General features: G+C 43.1%; 1 protein-coding gene across 1 annotated transcript in view; it reads right to left on the minus strand.

Annotated features, from left to right (window-relative positions):
• The window catches only part of CCBE1 (collagen and calcium binding EGF domains 1), a 943,425-nt gene that overhangs the window by 226,685 nt on the left and 694,027 nt on the right, over positions 1–22,713 (minus strand). Inside the window, exon 4 of the mRNA XM_069627071.1 lies at positions 15,757–15,891. Within this exon, the coding sequence (XP_069483172.1) occupies positions 15,757–15,891 (135 nt within the window). The remainder of the gene's footprint in view (positions 1–15,756; positions 15,892–22,713) is intronic.

A 22,713-nucleotide genomic window follows, 5' to 3' on the forward strand; every position in this document is an offset into this window, starting at 1 on the left:
CTTGTCCTCTTGCCTGCACCCCCCGCAGCAGAGTCTCCTCTCCTCTCTCACATGACATCACACAGGTACCTGCATCTCCTTTTGCTTCACTTGGTGTCCACTCCAAGGTCCTCCTTCACCATACCTTGGACCATCCTCGTCGCCAATTGTTATGACCGGCTCTTGGTCATAGGGTTCACTGCAAGGGACACTCAGGATACACAGGCCAGGTACGCATTGTGGTTACTTTATTAGCTTCTTAGGTTACAGGATCAGATGTCAACAAGTCATTAGGAGATAAAGAGGAAAGGGACAGGAGCCCACTGGCTCCCACCACCCAGGCTCACATAATCTAACTGCCTGGGTTAGAACCCATTCAACCCCAAACATTCTAATCTCACACTCCAGACTCACAGCCTACATTCTGATGGTGACATCAATCCTGGACCAGCACACATGCAAGTATAAGAGCCAACCCTAACAGAACTCTACGTAGACCACAAAAGCCTTTGTATACCCTTGACCAAGTTGGGGTTGAGCTTCCCCCAAGTCCTCAGGCACTCCCACCTCTTGTGAAAAATTGAAAGTGGCCACAAGTAAACCTTTACATGGGTCACTGCAGGATCAGAGGTCACAACGTTCCGACACCTGCTGCACTTGACAACTGATGTCTGCACTTAACCTTGCACTTGCCAACCGCTGGCTGCACTTTTTACTTATTGCTTTTATTTATTCTATATATTTTTTATATAGATCCCATGTACTGCACTTTCCCCTCCCCTTTTCCCCCGCCCTTTTCCCTTCCCCTGCACTTGCGCAATCTCAATTTTACCTGGCCTAGTAAAATCGTTACCTCTGTCTACCCACCCTCTGTTCCACCTCCCTTGCCTCGTCGCGCCTTGTATAGGTGCGTTATAAATGCCATATCATATCATATCCGATCAAGGGGATATCCAAGAAAAGTCCAAGAAGAGAGAAGCACATTAAGAAGCAAAGAATAAATTAATAATGAACATTGAATGCAACTTAATGTTTACATTTATGCAAATATTTAAAGTTAACGCTGAATCATGAAAGAAGTTAACAAAATTGTAATAAAGAGATACAAGGGGTAAACAAAAAGTCAAGTCGATGTACTAAGAGGACAGTGGAACTATTAAAGAGTAAAGATAACTAAAGCAAATCAAAACCTCATAAGACAATAAAACAGACAGGAGAAACGATAACTTTGTACAATCTAGTCACAACATTTTGGGAAGTGATAAAGCAGGAGTGTGACCTGCAGATGAATCAGAAACTTATTAGTTATTAGTCGGTATAGGGCAGTGCTCATCTGAGCCCATAAAAAATGAAGGCACACAATTAGAACAGATACATTTTCTTTTTTTTTTGCAAAAGACCAACAAATCAGTTATACCTTGGATAATAGACGAAAGGAAGTTCAAAAGTCCATGGCATAGGTGGAACAAGCACAACCCAAGCCACGACACATTGGAATTGGGAAGTCAAAAGAGTTGAGAATTTACTGATCCAAAAGCCTGTGAAAGAGTATATTTCAACCTACGATTACTGATGTTTAGCGGGCAGCTTCCAAAAACTGCTTCGTGAGCCAGAGTCAAAACTTGAAATGATAGTCTAGCCTTAGCTGGGAGACAATGCAATTTCCTCCAAACAGGGGTAAAGTGGAGATGACATTAAAATAAAGATTTTGATGGAAGTTCTAGGGTACAGTTTAAAAAGTGAACGAATACCTTTACATTGTGAAGTATCATAAGAAGCAATGACATGAACATACTTGGCTCCCGCCCAGTGAGGAACATTAGCCAGACATCTTGAGGAGTAACACCATTGATAGGAACCATTACCCACAGGGTGCACGGGTTAGGTGGCAGTGGAGTGCATGCAGTAACAAAGAGACTTGGACAGTGTAGAAAAGGAATCATGCAAAGGGTCCCCTGAGACTTCGATCCACTGAGAATGAATAGGGTTTGGTGCCATGCCATCTGAACCTTATGAAGAAGCTTTGGTGGGTGATGCCACTACTAGAGGCTCTCTGGGTGAATGCCACGGCTCACTTGAATGAGATTAGAAGTGTTTAAGAAAGGGCTATAGTAGTTACTTGCATTAATAACACACATATGCATGGCCTCGTTTACATTCTGCAATGCCTTACAAAAGAAATATCGATTTCATGGATCTGGTTCTGGTCACAGTTACGACAGAAGTTCAACCTCAAACCATAGCATGCTGCCAATTGTCCCTCCCTCTTCTGCCCCAGCAAGGTATCACAGACTACTTACATTACCTGTAGTGCACCCTGCATGCAAGGCAAAGCCTATAGTCACACGCATGACATCTCGCACATTGGCCTAACCAACCAAACTTGCACCGTGGCTAAGCAGGTCGGCATTTCGATTGACTGGGCCCAACCCTTCCCTTCTCCAGTCTTCCAGGCCCCCCAGCATTCGCTGTTCTTACTGCCATCTCTGGAGTGAGCTTAATAGACAAAGGGCCTCATTATAAGTTTGCCGGTCCAGTAACTATGGTATCGGTAAGCCTGTCTGATTCATCTGTAGCTCACATTTCTTACTTGTGCCCAGGAATGGGCAATTACAGGGTCCAGAAGGGCTGTAATGACCCGGTAATTGCCCTTTCCTGAGCGCCGGAAAAAAAAATACCACCGGCAGCATTGCCTGTTTTACCTGCACGGCTACCGCTGGTATCGTAATGAGGCCCAATGTATCCCTTAGACATCCTGGAACCTTACATGTGGGCTAAAGCGGGGATCGAATCATTTTCACTGCAATCATGCTTCTGCTCTTCAGAGGAATGCTTGAGCACATCTTGAGTCCACCATGCAGCCACACACCCTACCATCTTAATGGAGTACAGCCAAAATACCATATTGATGTAGGCTTTGTAGCTAAAGCCTTCTTGCAACCTCTTTACTTCCCGGGCAAACCAGCAACCTCGAGATCCTAAGCATTCCATCAGAAATACGCACTACCTCTCTCCCTGCTCTTGCAAACTATCTCCTTTTTGCCGATTTCCCGGCTACTAGCCCCTGCCCCCCATTCTCTCCTCATCTTTCTACCAAAGACCCAGAGCTGTTCGACACAAGGCTCCTCCTGATATGCTTCTCCTGACAATACTGAGATCACACGAGCGGTAGCTGGTACACTTTGAATGACTAGTTATGTATCCACTTACTAGCAGCCATTGTATACATGTGAGTAAATACAAACTGTGCAATTTCGAAAACTATTGGTGCATGTGGTAGTCATAGTAGTTTTTCATTTATATAGCACCTTTATCCCATTACTATGGCCTCAATACACTTGTGGGGGGGATACCCTCTGGGGACCGAAGTCCAAGATTTGGGAAAATTGTCATAAGGCTTAGAATGCGTGTGTGCATTTGGTCAAATACGTAATTGGTGAGATGTACAAGCTCCAGTAATCTACACATGATGATCGGGCATGTGGATGTGTGCTGAGAGGTGATCAGGAGAGTGTGCAAGTGAGAGACTCATTATGTGTCCAGCTAGACCACATTTTTGGCATGGGACTTTGCTGCATTCTGATGGCAGAGATGTTCTGCTTTGTGTTTTAGTCTGGTGTATGGAGGCGAAAGTGTGTGGGTGGGGAGCCATGCCTGCAACTGGTATCCACTGAAGTGCTGCGTAAAAACATACCTTGAGCCTCAGGTAGAACTTTGTTTTTGATGTGGCCATGGAATTATTTTGTCGGGTCTGCTCCGAATGTATACGTTGCCTTGCTCTGGAGAATATACTGGGGAGGCACAAACAGTGCCAAGTCCTAGTGGCATGAAGGGAAGAATAAAATGGGAAAAGGTTGTCAGGTTGCTGGAGGGAATTGCCAGGTCTTCGTGGCGGATGCTGAGTGGAAGGTGGTTCCAGAGGCTGGGAGCTTGGACGGAGAAAGAGGATCCTCCAACTCTGGTGAAATGAAAAGGGGGATCACAAGGAGGAGTGCAAAGCCAGATCTAAGGTTTCAGATAGGTTGGTAGAGTGTAAGCTTGTGATGGAGGACTTCAGAGCCTGTGTTGTGGAGGGCATGGTGGGTAATGCACATGGCCTTGAAAGTCACCCGTTGGCTGATCAGATCCAGTGGGGCACCTTAAGGGCAAAAACCTTCTCTCCTCACATCACAGACCTTGCCAAGAAGGCCCACTACCAGCTGCACCTCCTCAGCAGTATTCTTCCTTTTCTCACTTTCCCCCAGAAGCTCACTGTCTCCAGAGCACTGGTTCTCTCTAGGCTGGACTACTGCAACAACATCTTTCTCAATCTGCCTTCCTCTACTCTCCGACCCTCTGCAACTAATCCAGAACAGGACTGCAAGACTTACCCTTGGCCTGAAGACCTGGGACCGTATCTCTCCAGCCCTGAAATTTCTCCACTGACTCCTGATGGTTGCAAGGATCAAGTTCAAGATCCTCAGCATCGTCCACAAGGCTTTCTGGGTCCAGTGCCCGCACTATTTCCAACTCTCTTCCAAAATACCTTCCTTCTCGAGCCCTTAGCTCAGCTACCTCCAACTCTCTGAGGGTCAGATGATTCTTCAGGCAGCGAGTGGCGGGTAGATCTCTGGCCTCTACAGGTGCCTCCCTCTGGAATGGCTTCCCTGCCCCTCTCAAACTTGAGCCGGATCACCTGAAATTCTTGAAGCAGCTCAGGACCTTCCTTTTCTCCTCTGCTTTCTCTCCCTCCCTCCCCTGGTTGCTTGGCTACCCTCAAAGTCTCACTGGGTACTAAGTTCCTCCACTATCAGTCTCCCCTGCACTGCCTCAGGGCCTACCACACACTTTAGGGGCTGTAACTGTAACCTCTACAGTCCCCTGCCTGCTTGCACTTACCCAGAGCCGCTCTGCCCTGGCTGTACTAACTCAGAGCAATATTGCCCTAATTGCACTCCCCCTCCCTCTCCCTGTCTATTCACAAGAGAGGAGGGTATTAATGTGGGTGCTTGAAAGAGTAGTACTTTGTGGTTTGAGGCTGCTTGAAAGAGTAGTACTTTGTGGTTTGAGGCTGCTTGAAAGAGTAGTACTTTGAGGTTTGAGGCATTTACACAGGTAATGCCCTCACTTTGTAATTGTTTAAATGTAGGGAGTTAATTCTTGGAGATGGTCACTGCCATTTTCCTGAATGGATCATTATATTCACATTATCTCCATGGCATGTGAAAGATAGGCCAAGGTATAATTAGCACAGACAACAGGTTATTACAGATGTTGAAAAGCCACAGAGAATTTGCCGAACCTTGCGAGAGCCCTCATGGTGGAGTTGGGCCAAGTGAATTTCATCCAATTTCCTTCTTGCACAACCTCACAACCTCTCCTCAGTTTACTGATGCCTCCCCTGCAAGGGTCTTTCAAATAGTCACCCATATATAGATCTTTCGATTGATCTGCTCATCAATATTTCTTCACGTAGAATGGTGTGCCTGCTACCTTCCAGCATGTCAACATGTTGTTACTTAGTTATTAACCACAAATACTGAGAGGGCTGTGCTCTTCATAAGCCTTGACACATTCAGGAAGAAGGTAAGTGGCAAAGGGAAGTGCAGTAGGAGCCAAAACAGAGAGAGAGAGAGAGAGAGAGAGAGAGAGAGAGAGAGAGAGAGAGAGAGAGAGAGAGAGAGTGTCTCTCTCTCAATGTGCTGAAGGATAGCTTCTTCATGGTAGGTCAAAGGCGAGCCTCAATGAGGAGTGCCTTTAGTTATCTGTTGAACAGGAGATGCGTGTCCAGTGATCACCATTTACATTTTGTACTTATTTTAAGAAGACGAATTTCAATTTTTTCCAGAAATGATGTATAATAGCACATTTGCAATGTTGTAGTCAATCCCCAGCTAGGGTGCCTGTACAATAGGACAAATATGAAAACAAGTGGTGAAACAATTTATGAAGTTGTGAACAAAGCGAGGCATATGCCAGGGTGAAAAAAAGTTAACATCACTCTACAATTTACAAAAATGACATCTCTGGCGTGGTGGAGTCTGGTAGGGAGGATGGGGAGGGAATGTGGGGGAGCTCCATCTTTGGCCAGTAGATGAAGTTTAAGCCGCACTTTGAAGAGATCCACTGTCAGACTCGCTTTATTGGTGATGGGCAGCAGGTTCCAATGGAGCATGGAGAAAGAGCTGAGGTGAAAGGAGGCACAGGAGGCATGTGTGAGGTTGAGTACAAAGGAGCAGGGGAGGGGATGAGATGTGGGGTATAGAGAGAGATACAGTCAGCCAGTTACTGAGGAGAAAGAACATTGATAGCTGTTTGAAATTGGAGAAGGTACTTAAAAAGGGAGCAGTTATATTTTGGGAATCCTCCAACAAGCTGCAGGTAGGTTGAAGTGAGGAAGGATCTTGCTAGGTTGTAGAGAGAGTGCGGGCAGTGAAGTTGAGAGCTTTGACTGGAGGGATGAAGAAGTTGAGAAGAAGTAAAAGGAGTAGGCATAAGCAGTTTTTGAGTAAGATGACCAAAAGGGTGCAGATTAGAGTTTCCGTGAGTGGTGAGTAAGAAATAGACATTTTCTGATTGTTAATGAGCAGCAGAGGTGGTGATCGTGATTAACTGCTTCAGTTAAAGGACACTATCAAAGAGGGCTCCATTGTGTGAGCTTTAGGTAAGATAGCAAGAAGGTCAGACAGGTAGGAGATGTCTGAGGGGAAGGGAGGGGAGCATGGAATGGTGTTGGAAACTGGGAGAAAGATAACTTCTATTTTCAAAGAGTTTGGCATGAGGCAGGCGAGAGCCATCCAGTAATGGGTTACATTGAAACAATAGGTAATCTGTTCCAGCGATGAAGGAGGCAAAGGAGAACATGATTTGAGCATTGTCAGCAAAGAGTGGAAAATTAAAATAAAAGGACAAGATAAGTCTACCTAGAGCAGAGGAACAGTGAAAAGCAAAGGTCCAAAGACTGATCCTTGGATCACAGGGAGAGGGGTGAGGTCAAAGGTACGTGAGTTCCAGGAGATTTTAAGAAAGCAATTATCTAAGTAGGAGGCAGTGCATGGTAGAGCAGGTTTGAGAAACCCACGTTTCCACAGAGTAAGGAGGAGAGAGTGGTGGTAGTGAACCGTGTCATAAGAGGTTGAGTGATCCATAAATATGAGTGGTGAACATCAGAGAGGAAGTGGAGACATACATGAGTGCAATGTCGGTGGAGTATTTGCTATGGAAGACAGACAGAAATGGATCCCAAGGCCATTATCCTCAAGGTACAGTGGTAAGAAAGGAAATCACATGATCAGGGAAATTTGAATAATGGGGTAGGAAGGAAACCGAGTGATATTTCATCGGAATGCGTGGGTTAACAGGGAGTTTCTTCAATAGGGTAGGGACAGTTGCAGATTTGAAGGAGGCAGGGAAGTGTCCAGATGAGAGAGGTTAATCAGAGTACAAGATTGATTGACTCTACGAAGGATGGGTGCAAAGTCAGCAGGAGAGGAAGGCAAGAGGTAGTCAACAGTAGAAGTGTTAGGGGCTGAACTGGTGGGCATAAGGAGGTGAAGGGAGTAAGAAAGGGAAGAGCTGTGAGAGTGTCCTGAAATTTAGAGACTTTAATGGCAAATTAGTGAGCCGAGTCATTAGCAGAGAGTGAGTAAAATATATCGTCTTGGCTTTGAAGGTGTAAAGCAAAACTTGTAGGGTAGAACATTTGCACGGGTGACTGCAAAGGGAGGAGATTACGTTAGTTGAATAGGAGGATTTGGCAGAATCCTGTGTGCAGGTTATGACATTTTGTTGTTTTTGAGGATATGGATTGCAGGTGTAATCCAGTACGGAGTACAGCGGCCGGAATGGGGGAATGTGCATGCAGGATAGTGTTGGGAGTTCTCTGTGCATAATGAAAGTCAGAAAAGGCACACAGGTTGCGGAGAGTAGAAATAGGTAGCAGAGTAAACATGGAGAGACTTTAGTGTAGCAGAGTCATGAAGGGATAGCCAGGTTTATGTGACAGCAGGAACTGAAATTGACGGTGATAAGTTTTAAAGACATCAGTGATATAGGAGGATTTGTGGCAGAAGAATTTTGTATTCAAGAGGTTAAGCGTAAAAACAGGAGGAGGTCAGGGAGAGGAGCGGGTGTTGTGTGATAGGCGAGGGAAATAGGGGAATAGTTGATGTTTGAGATCCTGGAAAAATGGGAGTATCTGGTTTGAGGGGTGCAGATTGGTAGGAGGAAATGGGGTAGAAGGATGATCAAGTCGTGGCTGAAGGCTAAGAGAGAAGGGAAAGAGGCTAATGAGCATTAGGAGGAAGGGAGTGAAGTCAAGGTGCGTTATGAGGGTGAAACAATTAAGCAAAAGACAGTATTGAAGAAGAGTGCAGCCCAAGAGGCAGAGTGTAGGTCGGTGAAAGGCAAGGGAAGGGGAAGGGGGAAAGGTTGGCTGGGTAGCAGAGGGTATACCTTCTGGTTTCTGCTAGAACTGGCTTTAGGCAACCAAGAGGCATCCGGCCTAAAACAGCAACGTTCCCGGATTCTATGAAGCAATAACACCTCTGCAGCGAATGGACGGTCACTGGGTTGTAGGATCTCTCTGAGTGTGAGTAGAAGTCTGGCGAAGGATGAGCTTGGCGAAGAGACAAAGAAGTACTCAGGGCTCCTAGCCTTTCCTGCGTATAACTGACCCAAACAGGAAGTCACCCATGGATGCCTTTGACATTAGCTTTGTCATTATTGAACATGATCCCACAGTTGATCCTTTCTTATAAAAAGTGGTGACCTGCTAAATCACTCTGCACCTTCAACGAAATATGCAAAGAGATACCTTTTCATGTGGATCTCATACAGCACAACAAGATATGCAACAGGTGTAAACCAAATTCAAAATCTTCACTTTCATCGCTTATATATTTAGTTGCTTTGCTGATGAAGCTAAAGAACTATATTTCATAAGGAGGAGGCTGATTCTGTAACTTGGACTTTAACAATTTCATGTCAACACAGTCAGTGGACTCGTATCTATTTAGTATCTTCTGCTCTTTCTTTGCTTCCTTTTCAGCACATAAATAACCATTCTCTATCGATCTCCCTAGGGGACAGAGTCAGCAAGCTTTGTGTGGCAAGAGAGGGGTAACTGCTGAAGCCCCCTTTAGAAGATCTGGTGCTAGCAAATTGTTGTCAATGATGCAGTGGTCTCAGTGGTCAGATTTCAGAAGGGTTGTGGATCCAGCAACTGTTGTAGCTCTGACCCTCTTGGTGAGTCTGGGCTTTCCCTTTTATTTACAAAGCCACACTGTTCTAGAGTCAGCTTTCTGTTGCTAACCTTCAGTCTTTCACAGGTGCTGCATCCGGTCGCATTACCTGCCAGGCACATATATCCGACCAGCTATAATTTGGCTGAATTCTATGGAGCCTCTGACACCCAATATTAATGACATTTGTAAGCCTTGACGTTCAAGGGTATCATTATGGGACTGGTTTTACTGTTTTCAGGACATGCATTTTGAGCTTATACATCATTGCATAATTCAGAACATTTTAGAGCATGTCCAACCTGAGTGGTCATGACCATCCAAGGCTGGAAAAAGGAATGTGAGGGGTCCTTGCAGACAGTACCAAGAGGGTCTTGGGATTCTCTGGTGATATTCCAGGTGGTGTCAGAGGGGGTGCGAGATGGACTAAAATCAATGGAGGAAACATTACCTCCTCCAATTGGTGATTTATGAGTGAGGAAGGTACAATTTAATAAACCTTACTTACCTGCTAGGATTAGCCAAGCATTGAAACAGGGCTGCGTATAATCTGTCATTTTTTAGGGGCCGTTCCCTACATTGCGTGACAGCCTGTGTCATCGCATTTCAGACTGTGGAGAAGAACACCAACATTGTTGAGAAGCAGCAGTGGACCAGGAGATCAAATTCAGTGGCTGTAACTCAGTTCATCAACTTCACATGGACACATAAAATGCTCGTTGCTTGCATTGAAAAAGTTGTAAATAAAAAGATCCTACCCTTCTTTATTTTGTATTTATATATATTGTCAATTAAGAAGGCACCAGCTGTAACCCAGCCACTTTGTAGTGCTAGAGATTACATTCAGTGGCTGTCATGTTTCTTGTGGCAGAGAATGTACTTATAGATTCTGTAGAAACAATATTTTAGATGTTTGGAGGTAGGGAGAGATTATATATTGTAGCCATAAGGTAGTGTGCCATCTCAGTACTAAGGATGGGGAATTCCAGTGCTCACCTTACATGCAGCGCCTAGATGCCTAAGGGCTTTGGCGCTCTTTAAATATACATTACATAACAAACACACATGCCATCGCTTGTCAGATTGAGGAGAACATTGCTGAATTATTTGGAAGTAGAATACAAAAAAGAGATTACATGTAGTGCTTGTACTTCGGTGTGCATTCATTCAATGCCCAGAGTAAACATGTGATGCATGCAAGGTTGTAAATAATTAAAAAAATAAAAAAATCCTTTTTAGTCCAGAAAAGGCATTCATGATTGCGTATGACATTCTATTATGTCCAGAAAATACCTATTGCTTGCACAGAAAATGGCTTTCACTCTGATTGCATTCAGTGTCTGTAACTCAGTGACCATCTTTGTGTGGCCTTTGGGTAGTAGAGTGCTGCACAGACCTTTGTGACCTTTCTCTTGAGTTAAAGGAGAAAGGTCAGTCTTGAATACCAAAATGTCTGGAGCATCTTAACATGCCATAGGCATGGGTTCATCGGGCTATATGGCTTTTCATCAGCCCCAGCAGCTGCGGTGTGCAGCAGATACCCCAGAATTGTGCATATTCACATTCAGCTGTACCTGCTGTCCAAAGGTTAATAGTATATGCTCATGTGTTTGGAACAGAGGAGGTGGAAGAGGAAAATCAATCCACGAGGTATCTAGCACAAGGAAGAGAGGTACACATTTCACCTACTGAAGACCCTGGATATAAACACACAATGTAATAGAGCATCGTGAGCCGGGGTAAACAGCACGCAGTGGAATGGAGCATGATGAGGGAGGATAAAACAGCATGCAGTGTTAACAAGCAGGATGCACTACGAGAAGCAACACACATTGTAGAGGATCATGATGAGCTGGAGGATTCGAGTATGAGAAGGTCCAGATTGTCCAGCACCATCTCCAGTGAATCTGAGAATTGTGGTGGAGCTGATAAGTGAGACAGCGATTGTTCCCCATCTTTGTCCAGGGAGCAACAACATATGATTCTCTAAACCTCTGATATGAAACATGACAACAATAAAGCAGTGGCTTTCATTGCAAACAAAAACAATGGGGAAGAAGATTCTCACCCTCACATTTAGGCGGTGCATCCTCTATGGTAAGAGATGACGATGTATGAACTAAATCACGCTCTCCTCTGAAAGACGCTTGTGGAAGTTCAGTCCCGGAAACTTTGCATTGACAGAGATTTTTCACACAATACTGTTTTTAACCAATCGAATTAGAGAAACCATTTACAACTCAACAATGTTGTTTGTCTGCTACGTAAACGAGATCTTCTATCGTCTTCATATGTCTGCCCTTGAAAGTCTTTTTTGACTCCATGATACCAGCATCTCCACAAAAACACTGTCGTTCCATTAAGCACCAACATGGGATTTGTCCTCTTTGTTGGGATTGTGTTCTAAGAGACTTTGAAGAAATATATATCTCATCATAGATCAGTTATTAGTTCTGTATCTCGTTTATTAATCCGCTATTGCTTTGGTTCTGGGATAGGAATCATGTGGCAGCGTACAGAAGATTTACACCCGAAGAAATCAATGAGTGCTCTTATTCAAGACAGCATTGCTATTGAGATTATTGGGATAACAGTGTATTTGGTTATAAAAAAATGTAAAACATGTTTACTGGTGTATTCATCTTTTTTCGTCTGGATTGGTTCTCAAACGGCCCTTGTACAAATCCTTTGTTTTTTGTTATTTTTCCATCATATCATGCACTCTGGAGTTTGGGAGAATGGTTACATACATTTTCAGCTTTCCGTCAACGTAAATACTGATAGATTAAAGATTTATACTTGTATTGTTTGCAGCAATATCCTCTTTAATTCTCTCTCTGAACATTAATGACCTTAGTAGATATTTTTTAAAAAGGAGGATATTACATTATTTGAAGAACAGAATAAGAAACGCAGCTCATTATGGAAGAAGCAGTGCAACCTGCCAAAGTTAATCATACTTATAATAAAAAAGAAAAATATCTGATTCTTCTACATACCAAAAGTGCAAGTACAAACATACATGCAACTGCCATCTGTTTTATGTTGGATCTTGCTGGATTGTAGGTTTTAATTTTCTTTTCTTACTTTATCGATTGTATATGCTGATCTTATGACAGTGTTTAATATGTATTATGGCAAATTACTAATTGTCGAATAAAAGCTTGATGATGAGGATGATGATGATAACATACATTAATTTAACCAGTTTATGGGATTACTTCACTCACATGGGTAACAGGAATTTCATATTTGGATTCATCTGGTCGCTAAGCAATAATCCCCTTAGGGATGGTAATACGCGGGAGGATCCCATGAAAAGGATCTCATGGAGAGGGACTCCTCTCTTGGGGATAAGGACGTGATTGGAAGACACAAACCATTTAAACCCCAAACCGGTTGGCTGACGATAGTACCTGAACTGTGTCAGTATAAATTCATGTCCACAACCATATGTTATTGTGAAACATCGAATCATCCTGATGATATAGGAACTGAGATGGAGAAGTGATCAAAACTGCCACATTCAAGCGGGACAATGACTAGAACAGCTGCTGTCAATGAATGGACTTTACGTTGGGACCATCCCTGCTAAGAAAAACTGAGCAAAGAAGGACTTTGTCATCCTCCGACACATCCGGCAATAGCTTGTGTGGTTCTTGCAAGTTGTACACTGTGATACGACCAGAAGGAGAACCAGGTTTCCAAGGAGGCCACATTAGAACCGGGAAAGCTGATGCAGGCCTTTGGAGATTGCAACAAGGCTCATCTCCGAGATTAAGAAGAGGAATAGAGGGACACCTGAGAAGTATCTTTCGAGTCGGTTGGGAATCGGCGTGATAGACCTCCAAAGACTGAGAGGTGGTGGCAAAACCTGAAGTGGGTGGACCGGGTGGTCCGACAACAGTGCCTAGACCGCCTACCGTCGCCTATGACAGATCCGTATAGGCGACTATCAGAAGAAGGCGAGAGGCCATGGAGAGGGTGGTAACTGTCACAGCGGGACCGAGTGGTCCGAGGGCTATGCTTAAGCAGTCCACAATAACTGGAGGTGGAGAGAGGCGAGACACAGAGAACTGCTAAAGGAAGAAGGTGAAGAAAGAAGTCCTGCAAACCCTTGCAAAACCAGTGAAAGGTTCCCCAGAAAAAGGTAACGGGAACCCATACAAGTCTGGGAGGTGGCCAGGAAATTACTAGACTATGAACCATAAAGAAACAGAGAAACCCGTAAACCACTTTGTGATACAGTTCCAAGGCCAATTCCACAAAATGGTGATACTGGAAAGTCAAGAGGGTCTCCAAGAACGGTTCATCGTCCCAGTGAGGGCAGACCCAGAGATGCACAAAACCCTGATATTGTGAGAACCTTCATAAGAGAACTACACATCTTATTAAGAACTGTGAAAGACATTGGGGAACCAGCTAGGAGAAGGTAGTCATTATCCCAGCCCCACAAGAACTGTATGTGATTTTATGGAACTTTTGCTTTGAACAAACCCGGGAGGCGCTTGGACGCATTGCATCCAGGAGAAGGGAGTGATTCTCCTGTATTACTAAACAGTAGCTGAACTTTATGGTGGTTTGATGTAGTGACAAAGGAGTAGGAGCATTTGTGACTGGGACAGTGCCTCTTTGTTTTGACTCATACAGACTTCCTGACGAGCACCAGAATTTCTTTAGTTTAGGTAGGGAAATACTCAGAGTTAGAGATAGATACGCTTGGTTTCTCATTTAAGAAAAGTCTATAGCAATCACTATGGCACCACTTGGTCCGTCTCTTCATTCCTTGTCGCCACAAAGTGCATTGATAATCCTGTGTCAACACCCTATTCTCGGCTACAAGCACAAGTCCACTTTGTGTATGCAAGTAATTACTATATTTTGGAATCTGGTATGGGGTGCTTTGCTGGTCCCATAAAGGCCTTTTAGCCCCAGCTGTCAGATGCCTTTAATGCCATTAGCATATGGTGTGCTCAAAGCTGTTATTTTAAGGGAATTTGATCTCCCTTAAAAAAAAACTTCACTCACAAACAGCTGCTGGAAAAAGTGAAAGGACCTTGTGGCGACTCCTTTCACTATTTTCATAGCCATCCTGCACCAGATGTGTGAGGGTGATGGAAAGAGGCATGTTAAGTGCTGGTGAGGGAAAGGCAGTGTTGGGGGGGGCGATCCTGGGCTGGTGCAGGGTGGGGCCAAGGCAAAAGATTGGGCTCAGTACACGTGCCAAAAAAAGATGTACCTGCAGAGGAGGAACTGGGTGTCCAGATAGAATGTGGGCTGTTACTGATGGTTTCAGTCTGTATTCTTGGCACTCTGATTGACTGTCGGCTCTTCAGGAGGCGCTAATGAAGAGAATGAAATGTAAAACCCAGAATATCCTAAAGGCTACTATTTGTTAACGCAGGAAGAATTTTGATCCTTCAGGGCAACTGACAATGTCAGTGATAGAATATATTAAGCAGGGTGTTTTCTCACCAAGTGATAGAAACAAACAGTGACTGAAGGGGTTTGAAGGGACAACACTGTATATTTGTGAGTGCAAGCCTGAAGTACATTCGGTGGCTTAAAGTCCTAATGTTTGGAAGAAGTCTGCTAACACACCTCTTTTGAGTTGCTTTCATTTTAGTTGTTCAAAAGGTGTCAATGCTCATATAACCTTGTATGAATCGGCTCCAAAGCACCAACCCTCACCTAGTAGGACATACACCTAAAACCAACTTCCCTAAAAAAGGCATGTGGTGGTCCCTACCTAAACGACATTGGGCCTCATTCAGAGTTTGCCGGTCCGGGAAACAACAGTGGCGGTAAACCCGCAGCCACCGTTGACTCCGGCCCGGCAAACTATGTGTTCTGCAGGCGGGTGGCGTTACTCCCGCCAGGTCTGACCTGCAGATGGAAATGGAAACACTGGCACTGTTAATTGTGGTTCCAGTGTTTCCACGGTCCCCATTCCCATGGAAGCCATGGGAATGGGGAGTAACGGAATGCCGGCTCCGGAATTACCAGATCAATGGGGCTGTAATGCCCTGGTGATTCTGGCAAGTCCGGAGCCGGTTATCCCCTACGGGTCTGGCGGCAGCCTGCTGGTTTTACCAGCACGGCTACCGCCGGACTCGTAATGAGGCCCATTGGTATCAAGATGTTTCACTCTGCAGTGAGGACTATCCTGAAGAATCATCATAAAGCTCCTCTTCAATTCGAACTCTGCAGCTAAATAGAGACATTTAAGTCATTGGATTGATACAATCCTGTGGGCATTTGCTACTTCACACCATTACCCACGCCACGCATCTGAAAAGCTGCAATAAGTACCTTACAAAAAGGCCAAAAAAAGCAACTAGCACTTCTAATTTTTATTTCTCAGTAGTTTACCTCATTAAATATCAAATATGCAATGTTATTGTTCTGTGTAAGATACAGAAGAAATCCTCTTCCTGGTTGGCTCGCATGGAACTTGCACAGCATAGTTAAGCAGTAGATCAATCTAGTGATCGAGGGCTGAAAGTTAAGCTTCTTAGCTCGCCATCTCCTCAACCTGCCACCTCCATTTACCCACCTAAACAGTAGGGCTTAACTCTGTTCCGGTGCCTCTCTCGATCATATCGATATCCTGGATAACAAGTGCAAACAACTCTTCCAAAGTTATCTGTGCACTGCTGTTCACAAGGAGCCTCTGCACATACATCATAGTCTGGAACGAGAGAACATTGCATTAGGGAACAGTGCATGAATGGTCCAATAGACAAAATATGCCAGGATATAACATTTTTATTCAAAATATGTTAGAAACATTGTTCTTAATGGTTACATGCAAATCCTGACGAATAGTGGCACACTTTTGAATATCATAATGGATCTCTTCCCTGGGGAGGTCAATGGTCTCTCTAGATTTGTTGGCAACATTAGTTTTTGCCTGAGAAGACTTGGTCAACTTGTCATTTTTAATTTATTTTTTCAGCGATATGAATTTTGTCTCGAATTAAGCGCTAAACCTGCCCTCCATAGCTACTCAATGTTCAACGATTGTGTTCACATAATGAACTAAGCAGTTTCTTTTGACAGGTTGATCAATGGATTCTTTAAATACGCTGAGAACCAAATGGCTTACATGGTGGTCTCCTGCTAGGTTTCCTTTCATTTCCAGCACAGAGACATTTGACCGTATAGTGGAGCAACCAGTTGTAAATTCTTAACTAGTGACCAGTCGGAGGTCCACAGCATTGATCTCGTCATCCAGTCTCTTCAGCCTCAAATGGTGCGACATTCGGGATAGTAATAATCACTGTGGCAAGCTTTCATCAATTAGAGTTGTTCAATAACACAAACCTATGCTGCCGTAAAATGAATCAAAAATGGCCAATAAGGTCTTAAAAATAAAACTATATGATGACTCGACCTATGTGATGGTATATTTGCCATATTTACGTTATGATATATTTGCAGCTCACTATGATGGCAGTGCTAATGCATAAACAGAATAATTGAACATTAGAGAGTTTAACAACACAGAATGGACAACAAAGAGCTGTACAAATATAAGGGAAGAGCATTTCCTGTTTTGCCAGATGAAACGGTAGATCGGACCAGCATTTTTCTAACTCCTTGCATGTTTTTCACCCACAAAAATAACCGATTTCGTGATCAAGTGTTGAGCTGCCCCATTAGGCACGGCCTGAAAAGCAAAGTAGGGGATGACAAAGCAGAATGGTGGCTCAAGATGGATCCAAAGAAAGCTCTACTACAATGTGACCTGTGCAATAAAGCACTAGTGAAAGTGGCAAAGGGGTAGACCAGCCCGCAAACGATTCTCAGAGTCCAGGCCCGATAGGACCAGGCCTCGAGCGACAATGCCCAAGGAAGCAAAAGGAACGCAGCGTCGTCGTTGAGGAAAGGTTGGGGATTTGCCCACCTGTGAATAGCTTGAATTAGAGATTTCAGAAGACACCCCGAATCCAATGATCTCAATGGGAGTATCAATAAATGCTTCCATTCTTCTTGGGGACGCATTAAGAGGATCGGGATAAACTCCCAGGTTATTCTGAGCTAAGGCTGTGCAGTACTTGCTAACCCTCAGTTGGGTACTGGGGTGGGAAACCTCCAAGGGATGATCCATGAAGATAGAAACGGGTGATGGCTGCAAACTGCCCCACAGTGAATCCCAACACAAAAATGGCATTTGAAGTCCTGCTGGCAGCATGCAGGAAAGACTGCTTAGTCTCCGACAAAGGGTGATCTTGTAGCTTATGTCCCAACCATCAAGCAACCAGGCATCCAACACATTGCTCAGAAATCCCTGTTTCATAGCAGGGCAATATTTAGTCACAATTATTTGGCCCAGCGGCAGATTTGCTCACAGAGATCGACAAACACCTGTTTCCCCTTTCTATGAAGCCTTGGCTCATCATTTGTGTAGTTTGTGCGAGTACAAGGCTTAAACCACGGAGGAAGGTTACAGATTTTAGAAAGCGTACAAAGCAATTGAAAAAGTTTAACTTGATGAAGTATGTTCACATTTATTTTGCCTGGGCATTATGTTCTTAGTCATTAAACAGGTTTATTGCAGGTGGTCCTTGAAGGCAATGGGCAATAAAACAGTGTTTTAAAAATGACAAAGAGCTCTATTAATACAGTATTTTCTTGATTTCATTGACGTATATGTCCTTAAAATATGCAATGTACGCATATGCCTGAGACTTACCAGTTCCCGGTGTGCAATGTTTGTGTCACATGTGCAGAATGTGCGGATACACAAACTGCAAATATGCAAATAAAGGTTATGTGAATATGTAATCGAACAGCAAATTCATCCATTTGCATATGGGTGAACTATTGTGCAAAATGGCAGCCATAACCATAACAGGCAATGAGTGGGAGGTGAATTTCCATAAAGTAGCAAATCTCTGGCAAGGATAAGTGGATTCACAAAGGCTGAGAGAATAATTTGCACTGAATTCCCTCACTCCTCATCCATGCCTGTTCAGATCAGGTAAATGTAAGATAAAACATGTCCAGGCGTCTCTTATGTGACAACAAAGCATTTAGCCATGTGACATATGACAAATTACAAACGGCTCACAGATAATTCTATGGAAGTGGTGTTGCTCACATAAATGGTAAAAAATGTACCTTCAATCATGAAGTATAGCAATTTAAATAACCAGCTTATAATAAGCCAATGTGGCTGTATTCAAACGAAACACTTATTTAAACAGACACAAAAGTTCCTATGTCTAGATGTAAGCACATATACTGCTAATACATATGTTTAAAGAAACATAATCAAGAACATTCATAAAACGAAAGTCCTATCAAAGACATAACATTTTTTCCAAATGTATGTCAAAACATAGTATAAATCAAGAAACATCCCCTGCTATTCCATCGATCAAATAGCAGCGGTTCATAACATAAATGCATACAAGGAATAAATAGAACAAATTATAAAAGGCAATATCGCAACAAGGTGACCCCTTCAATGAGTTTCGGATATTTGCTTCTTCAGGAATTAAAAGCCTATAATTTCAAGAAAATCTAGGTAAATCTAAGAAAAATAATCAAAGCAAACTATAATTACTCCACCTGAAACCTCGAGAACTATTGTAAAACAACTGAAGGAAAATGTATGGTCTCTGGACAAACTAAGGAGATCCCATATTCTATTGTACATATAATGGAAATCAGAGTACGCCAATGATATAGCACAAATCGTTTTCGAAACAAGACTCAAATCAAAGATAGGTTAAGGAATATGATTAGTTCAACAATACTCACCAAGCAGCCACAACTGGTCAAGCTCTGCAAAAAACGTTCAATCTTTCTAAAACACCCGCTTAAACAAAATCACAAGTTGTTCCAAAGCAAATCAACAGATTATTGTATTAACTTTAATTGCTGAACTCTTCAAAGACAGAAATATCAGGAATCGATGGCTCTTCAGCACCGGTTTCAACCATAAGAAAATATATGGCAAGTATAAAACACCTTCACATTACTTAATCAAATCTCCAAGACAAAACCAACTGGGGGATTTTCACCAAACAAGATAAAGCACTCAAAACACCAACTTCTACAAAAACAACTCAAGAAACATAACAAAGCTTTGAATGCAACAAAAAAGGGCAATGCCATATTGATATTGCCCATGCAGGGATAGCAGGTGTGCCCAAACTATTCAAAAGGATTTGCTTACATTAATCGAATTTCAACAATTTTGCAACAACTGCTGGCAAGGAGAGCTCTCCGATCCAAAAACTCCAATCTTTTGCTTATTCCCAAGGCTAGGTTGGTTGGTGTAGCACAGAACTATTTTGCCTACGCAGCACCCAGGCTGTGGAATTATCTTCCACCCGACTTGCGAGCTTGCACTAGCTTCGAGAAACATGACCTAAAAAACATTAATTTCAGTTAATTCCCTCATGACTGCCCTTGCCTCTGTCCTGTGATTCTGTTGTTTTGTGTTGTCCCTGCGCTATCATGCCCACGGGCCTTGTTAATGTGCACTATAACATAAATAAATAGATAAATAAATAAATAAATAGATCTTCAATAGGATAACAAAACTCCCTTCCCTTACATCTTCTAAACTGATACTGAACCAGAAGGTGAACCAACTATCCCTTTCCTCTCAAATATAGCAATAGAAGTTTCCAATGATGAGACACATAAGTCAATGTGAATACACCTCACCCATCACACCATTCTCAACAGAGTTTCTAGACATCTTAATTACATTTAATCTACACATCAATCATGCCTTTCCAACATACATTTCCTAAAAGACAAATTATATTGAGTGACCAATGGCAGACACATTAATCGTCCCAATTCTTCAAACTCTTTCAAGACCTTCAGAAAATCATTGCTTTCTACCTTAAGGCTCACCTTGGCAATCACTGCCTTGACATTGCACTACAGTGTGGCTTCCACAATGACCAAGGAACCAAAACAATGTCACTACGGATATGAGAGGTTAACAAGGGAAACCATAACAGCCCTTATGGAAGGGTACAAGTGAGAGATATCCAGCATGAAAACCTATTGGAATGATTACTTTATTCCTCTTTGCACTATTGTTGTAAGTGCAGACTTCTACACAGCAAACCAAAGCTTCCCGAGGTTTCACTGCAGGATGGAAATGGCAAGCACTGTTCATCCTCCTTGTTATGCTTATTAACCTTACTATCTGAATAATAACAATGACCTAATCTAGACCCTTTACCCTCTGAATCCTTCATGAATTCATGATGCACGCTCTTTAATGTCTATCCTCAATCGCCACAAAAACCTCTTGGTAACTGTGACAGAGATTTTGTGCAGGTGGCTCCTGAGGGGGACACTGCCATTCTAAATAAAACATGGTCTGTGGTGGCTGGGAAATAGTTTCAGTGGAGGAGCATGAACACCTCCCCCAAATTAGCACAAGTGAATGAGCGTAGCAAGGGTTCCTTAAGCAATAAAGGAGGCTCAGGGGTGTTCTCCCCCTGAAACAATGGGTTGAAATGCTACATTTAATTGGACATTTGTATGAAAAAAGGGGTACAAATCCCAAAAATTCACCAGTTGTAATACAGTGTAACACAGGAAACCATGCAATAGATGCAAGGTCACCACAGGTCATAAATGCATAATCGTGCTGCAATACTTTCTGGGTGCTGTGTCCACAATTAATGCCAGCATTGCACTTGTAAATCTTCATGAACCTGTGCCCAAAATATATGCCAACATTCCCACTATATATCATGCTCATGATGCTGTGACTATCAAATATAGCAGCATTGTCACTTGCTATCATGTTCATGATGTTTCACACGAAGTATATGCCAGCATTACCATTGTAAATTAGATTCATGAAGATGCACCCACAATAAGTGCCCACTGTGATGCTGGAAACACATTGGAGGGACAGTGCCTCCTTGTCCATGTCGTCTATCTCAATCTCTGTGTTCTGCTTATTTTCTGCCATGGGGAATTCAGTTTGGACCCTTGGCAGGGCAGCTCTTCATTTTGTTCTTGATGGACAAAGATCCATGGGATACACTTAGGGCACCAATGGGTAGGGGTATAACGCTGTACACCTAGTGTATGTTTTTGGATACATGTGTGTTGCCCACAGAGAAGGGTATGGATTGGTGGAAGCTACATGCCAATGTGACAGTGGCTCTAGGTAGCCTCCATTTTGGGATACTCAGGCATTGCCATAGGAATACATGGACTTCTACACAAACGCAAGATGGCCACTGGTGGCCTCTTTGTTTTCTTTGCCTTAACCCCGTGTTTCTTAATGTCCCGAGAAGCCCTGACTCTGTTTCCTTCTCCTGAATGATTGTTGAAGGGCCATATATGGCTGTGGGGCTGTCGTCTTCTAGACTGGCTGGAGCCTTCCCAGGGGCTGCTTGTTGTGTATACACCCTTATGGTGGACCCTACCTGAATGGAGTGAGTAGTCAATATGCATTCTGTATTGTCAGTGCTTATTTTTGGTTGTGTGACACAATGCCTGAGGTGGTGCACGGAAAGGCTGGGGAGTAGCCACCAATCCACATTCTGTGTTGTGGGTGCCTGGTTTCTGGTGAATAGCCGGAATGATCTGAGTCTAATTAGGTGCTGCCTGCATGAATGCAGTCAGTTGTGTGTGATTGGCTGGCTGAGCCTGCCTCTGCCTGAGCGAATGGGGAATGTTTAGTATAACAGGGGGCCTCACACTGACATCCTTGTCAGAAGCTGTAACATGTTAAGGATTTCAATCAGGCAATACACCCAGGCATGCAATGCACATATGAAATACCTATTTATTGTGTCTGTAGGTTCAATATTCTGAGTGATATACCACTCATATCACACCCCTCCTCAAAATACCCCCAGGTGACAATGGACCAGGAATCAGGCTGGTTGGTAAAGGTAATATTTATTTACTTAGTTAAAATTCAAATCAAACATATGTTTGAATATATATGGGGCAGCAATCACCAATTTGGTGAAAATACAAATCAGAAAGTAAATAAGGCAGTTGAATTCACTTATTGCAATACAGAAGATAAAACACAGGGAAAAGAACAGTTTTGGGTGAAAGATAGCGCTTAGGTTAAGATTTCCCCCTGCAAATTTCTCAACTCACAAAGAAGCAATTCTACACAGATGTAAGTAAGCAGCAGGTATTCAGGAATATAGAACAGTGTATAGGGTTTGAATACAATCTTCCCTCCCCAAATAAGAGAGAAAACGTTTTTGGATCTTTTACAATTTTAAAATGACAGTTGAAAATGGCTGGAAAAAAAATGAAGTGTGTGGAAGTTTAGAAATACTTCGAATGGGAAAACACAGGTGTGAAACTTTTCCAAAAATGCGAATTCCCACTTAATTTTCACTTTGTAATTTTTAATAAAAACGGGTCAAATATATTTCTGAATGCGGTTTGGAGGTAGCTACAGGTCTTAGGTGTATGTCAGAGTTGTAATTAAGTCTCTAGCTATAAAATTGAGGAGGTTATACAAGTTTGAATGAGAGGTGCTTTTGAA

This window comes from Ambystoma mexicanum, chromosome 6p, assembly GCF_040938575.1.
Source record: "Ambystoma mexicanum isolate Mex_15411 chromosome 6p, UKY_AmexF1_1, whole genome shotgun sequence".
Taxonomy (NCBI): domain Eukaryota; kingdom Metazoa; phylum Chordata; class Amphibia; order Caudata; family Ambystomatidae; genus Ambystoma; species Ambystoma mexicanum.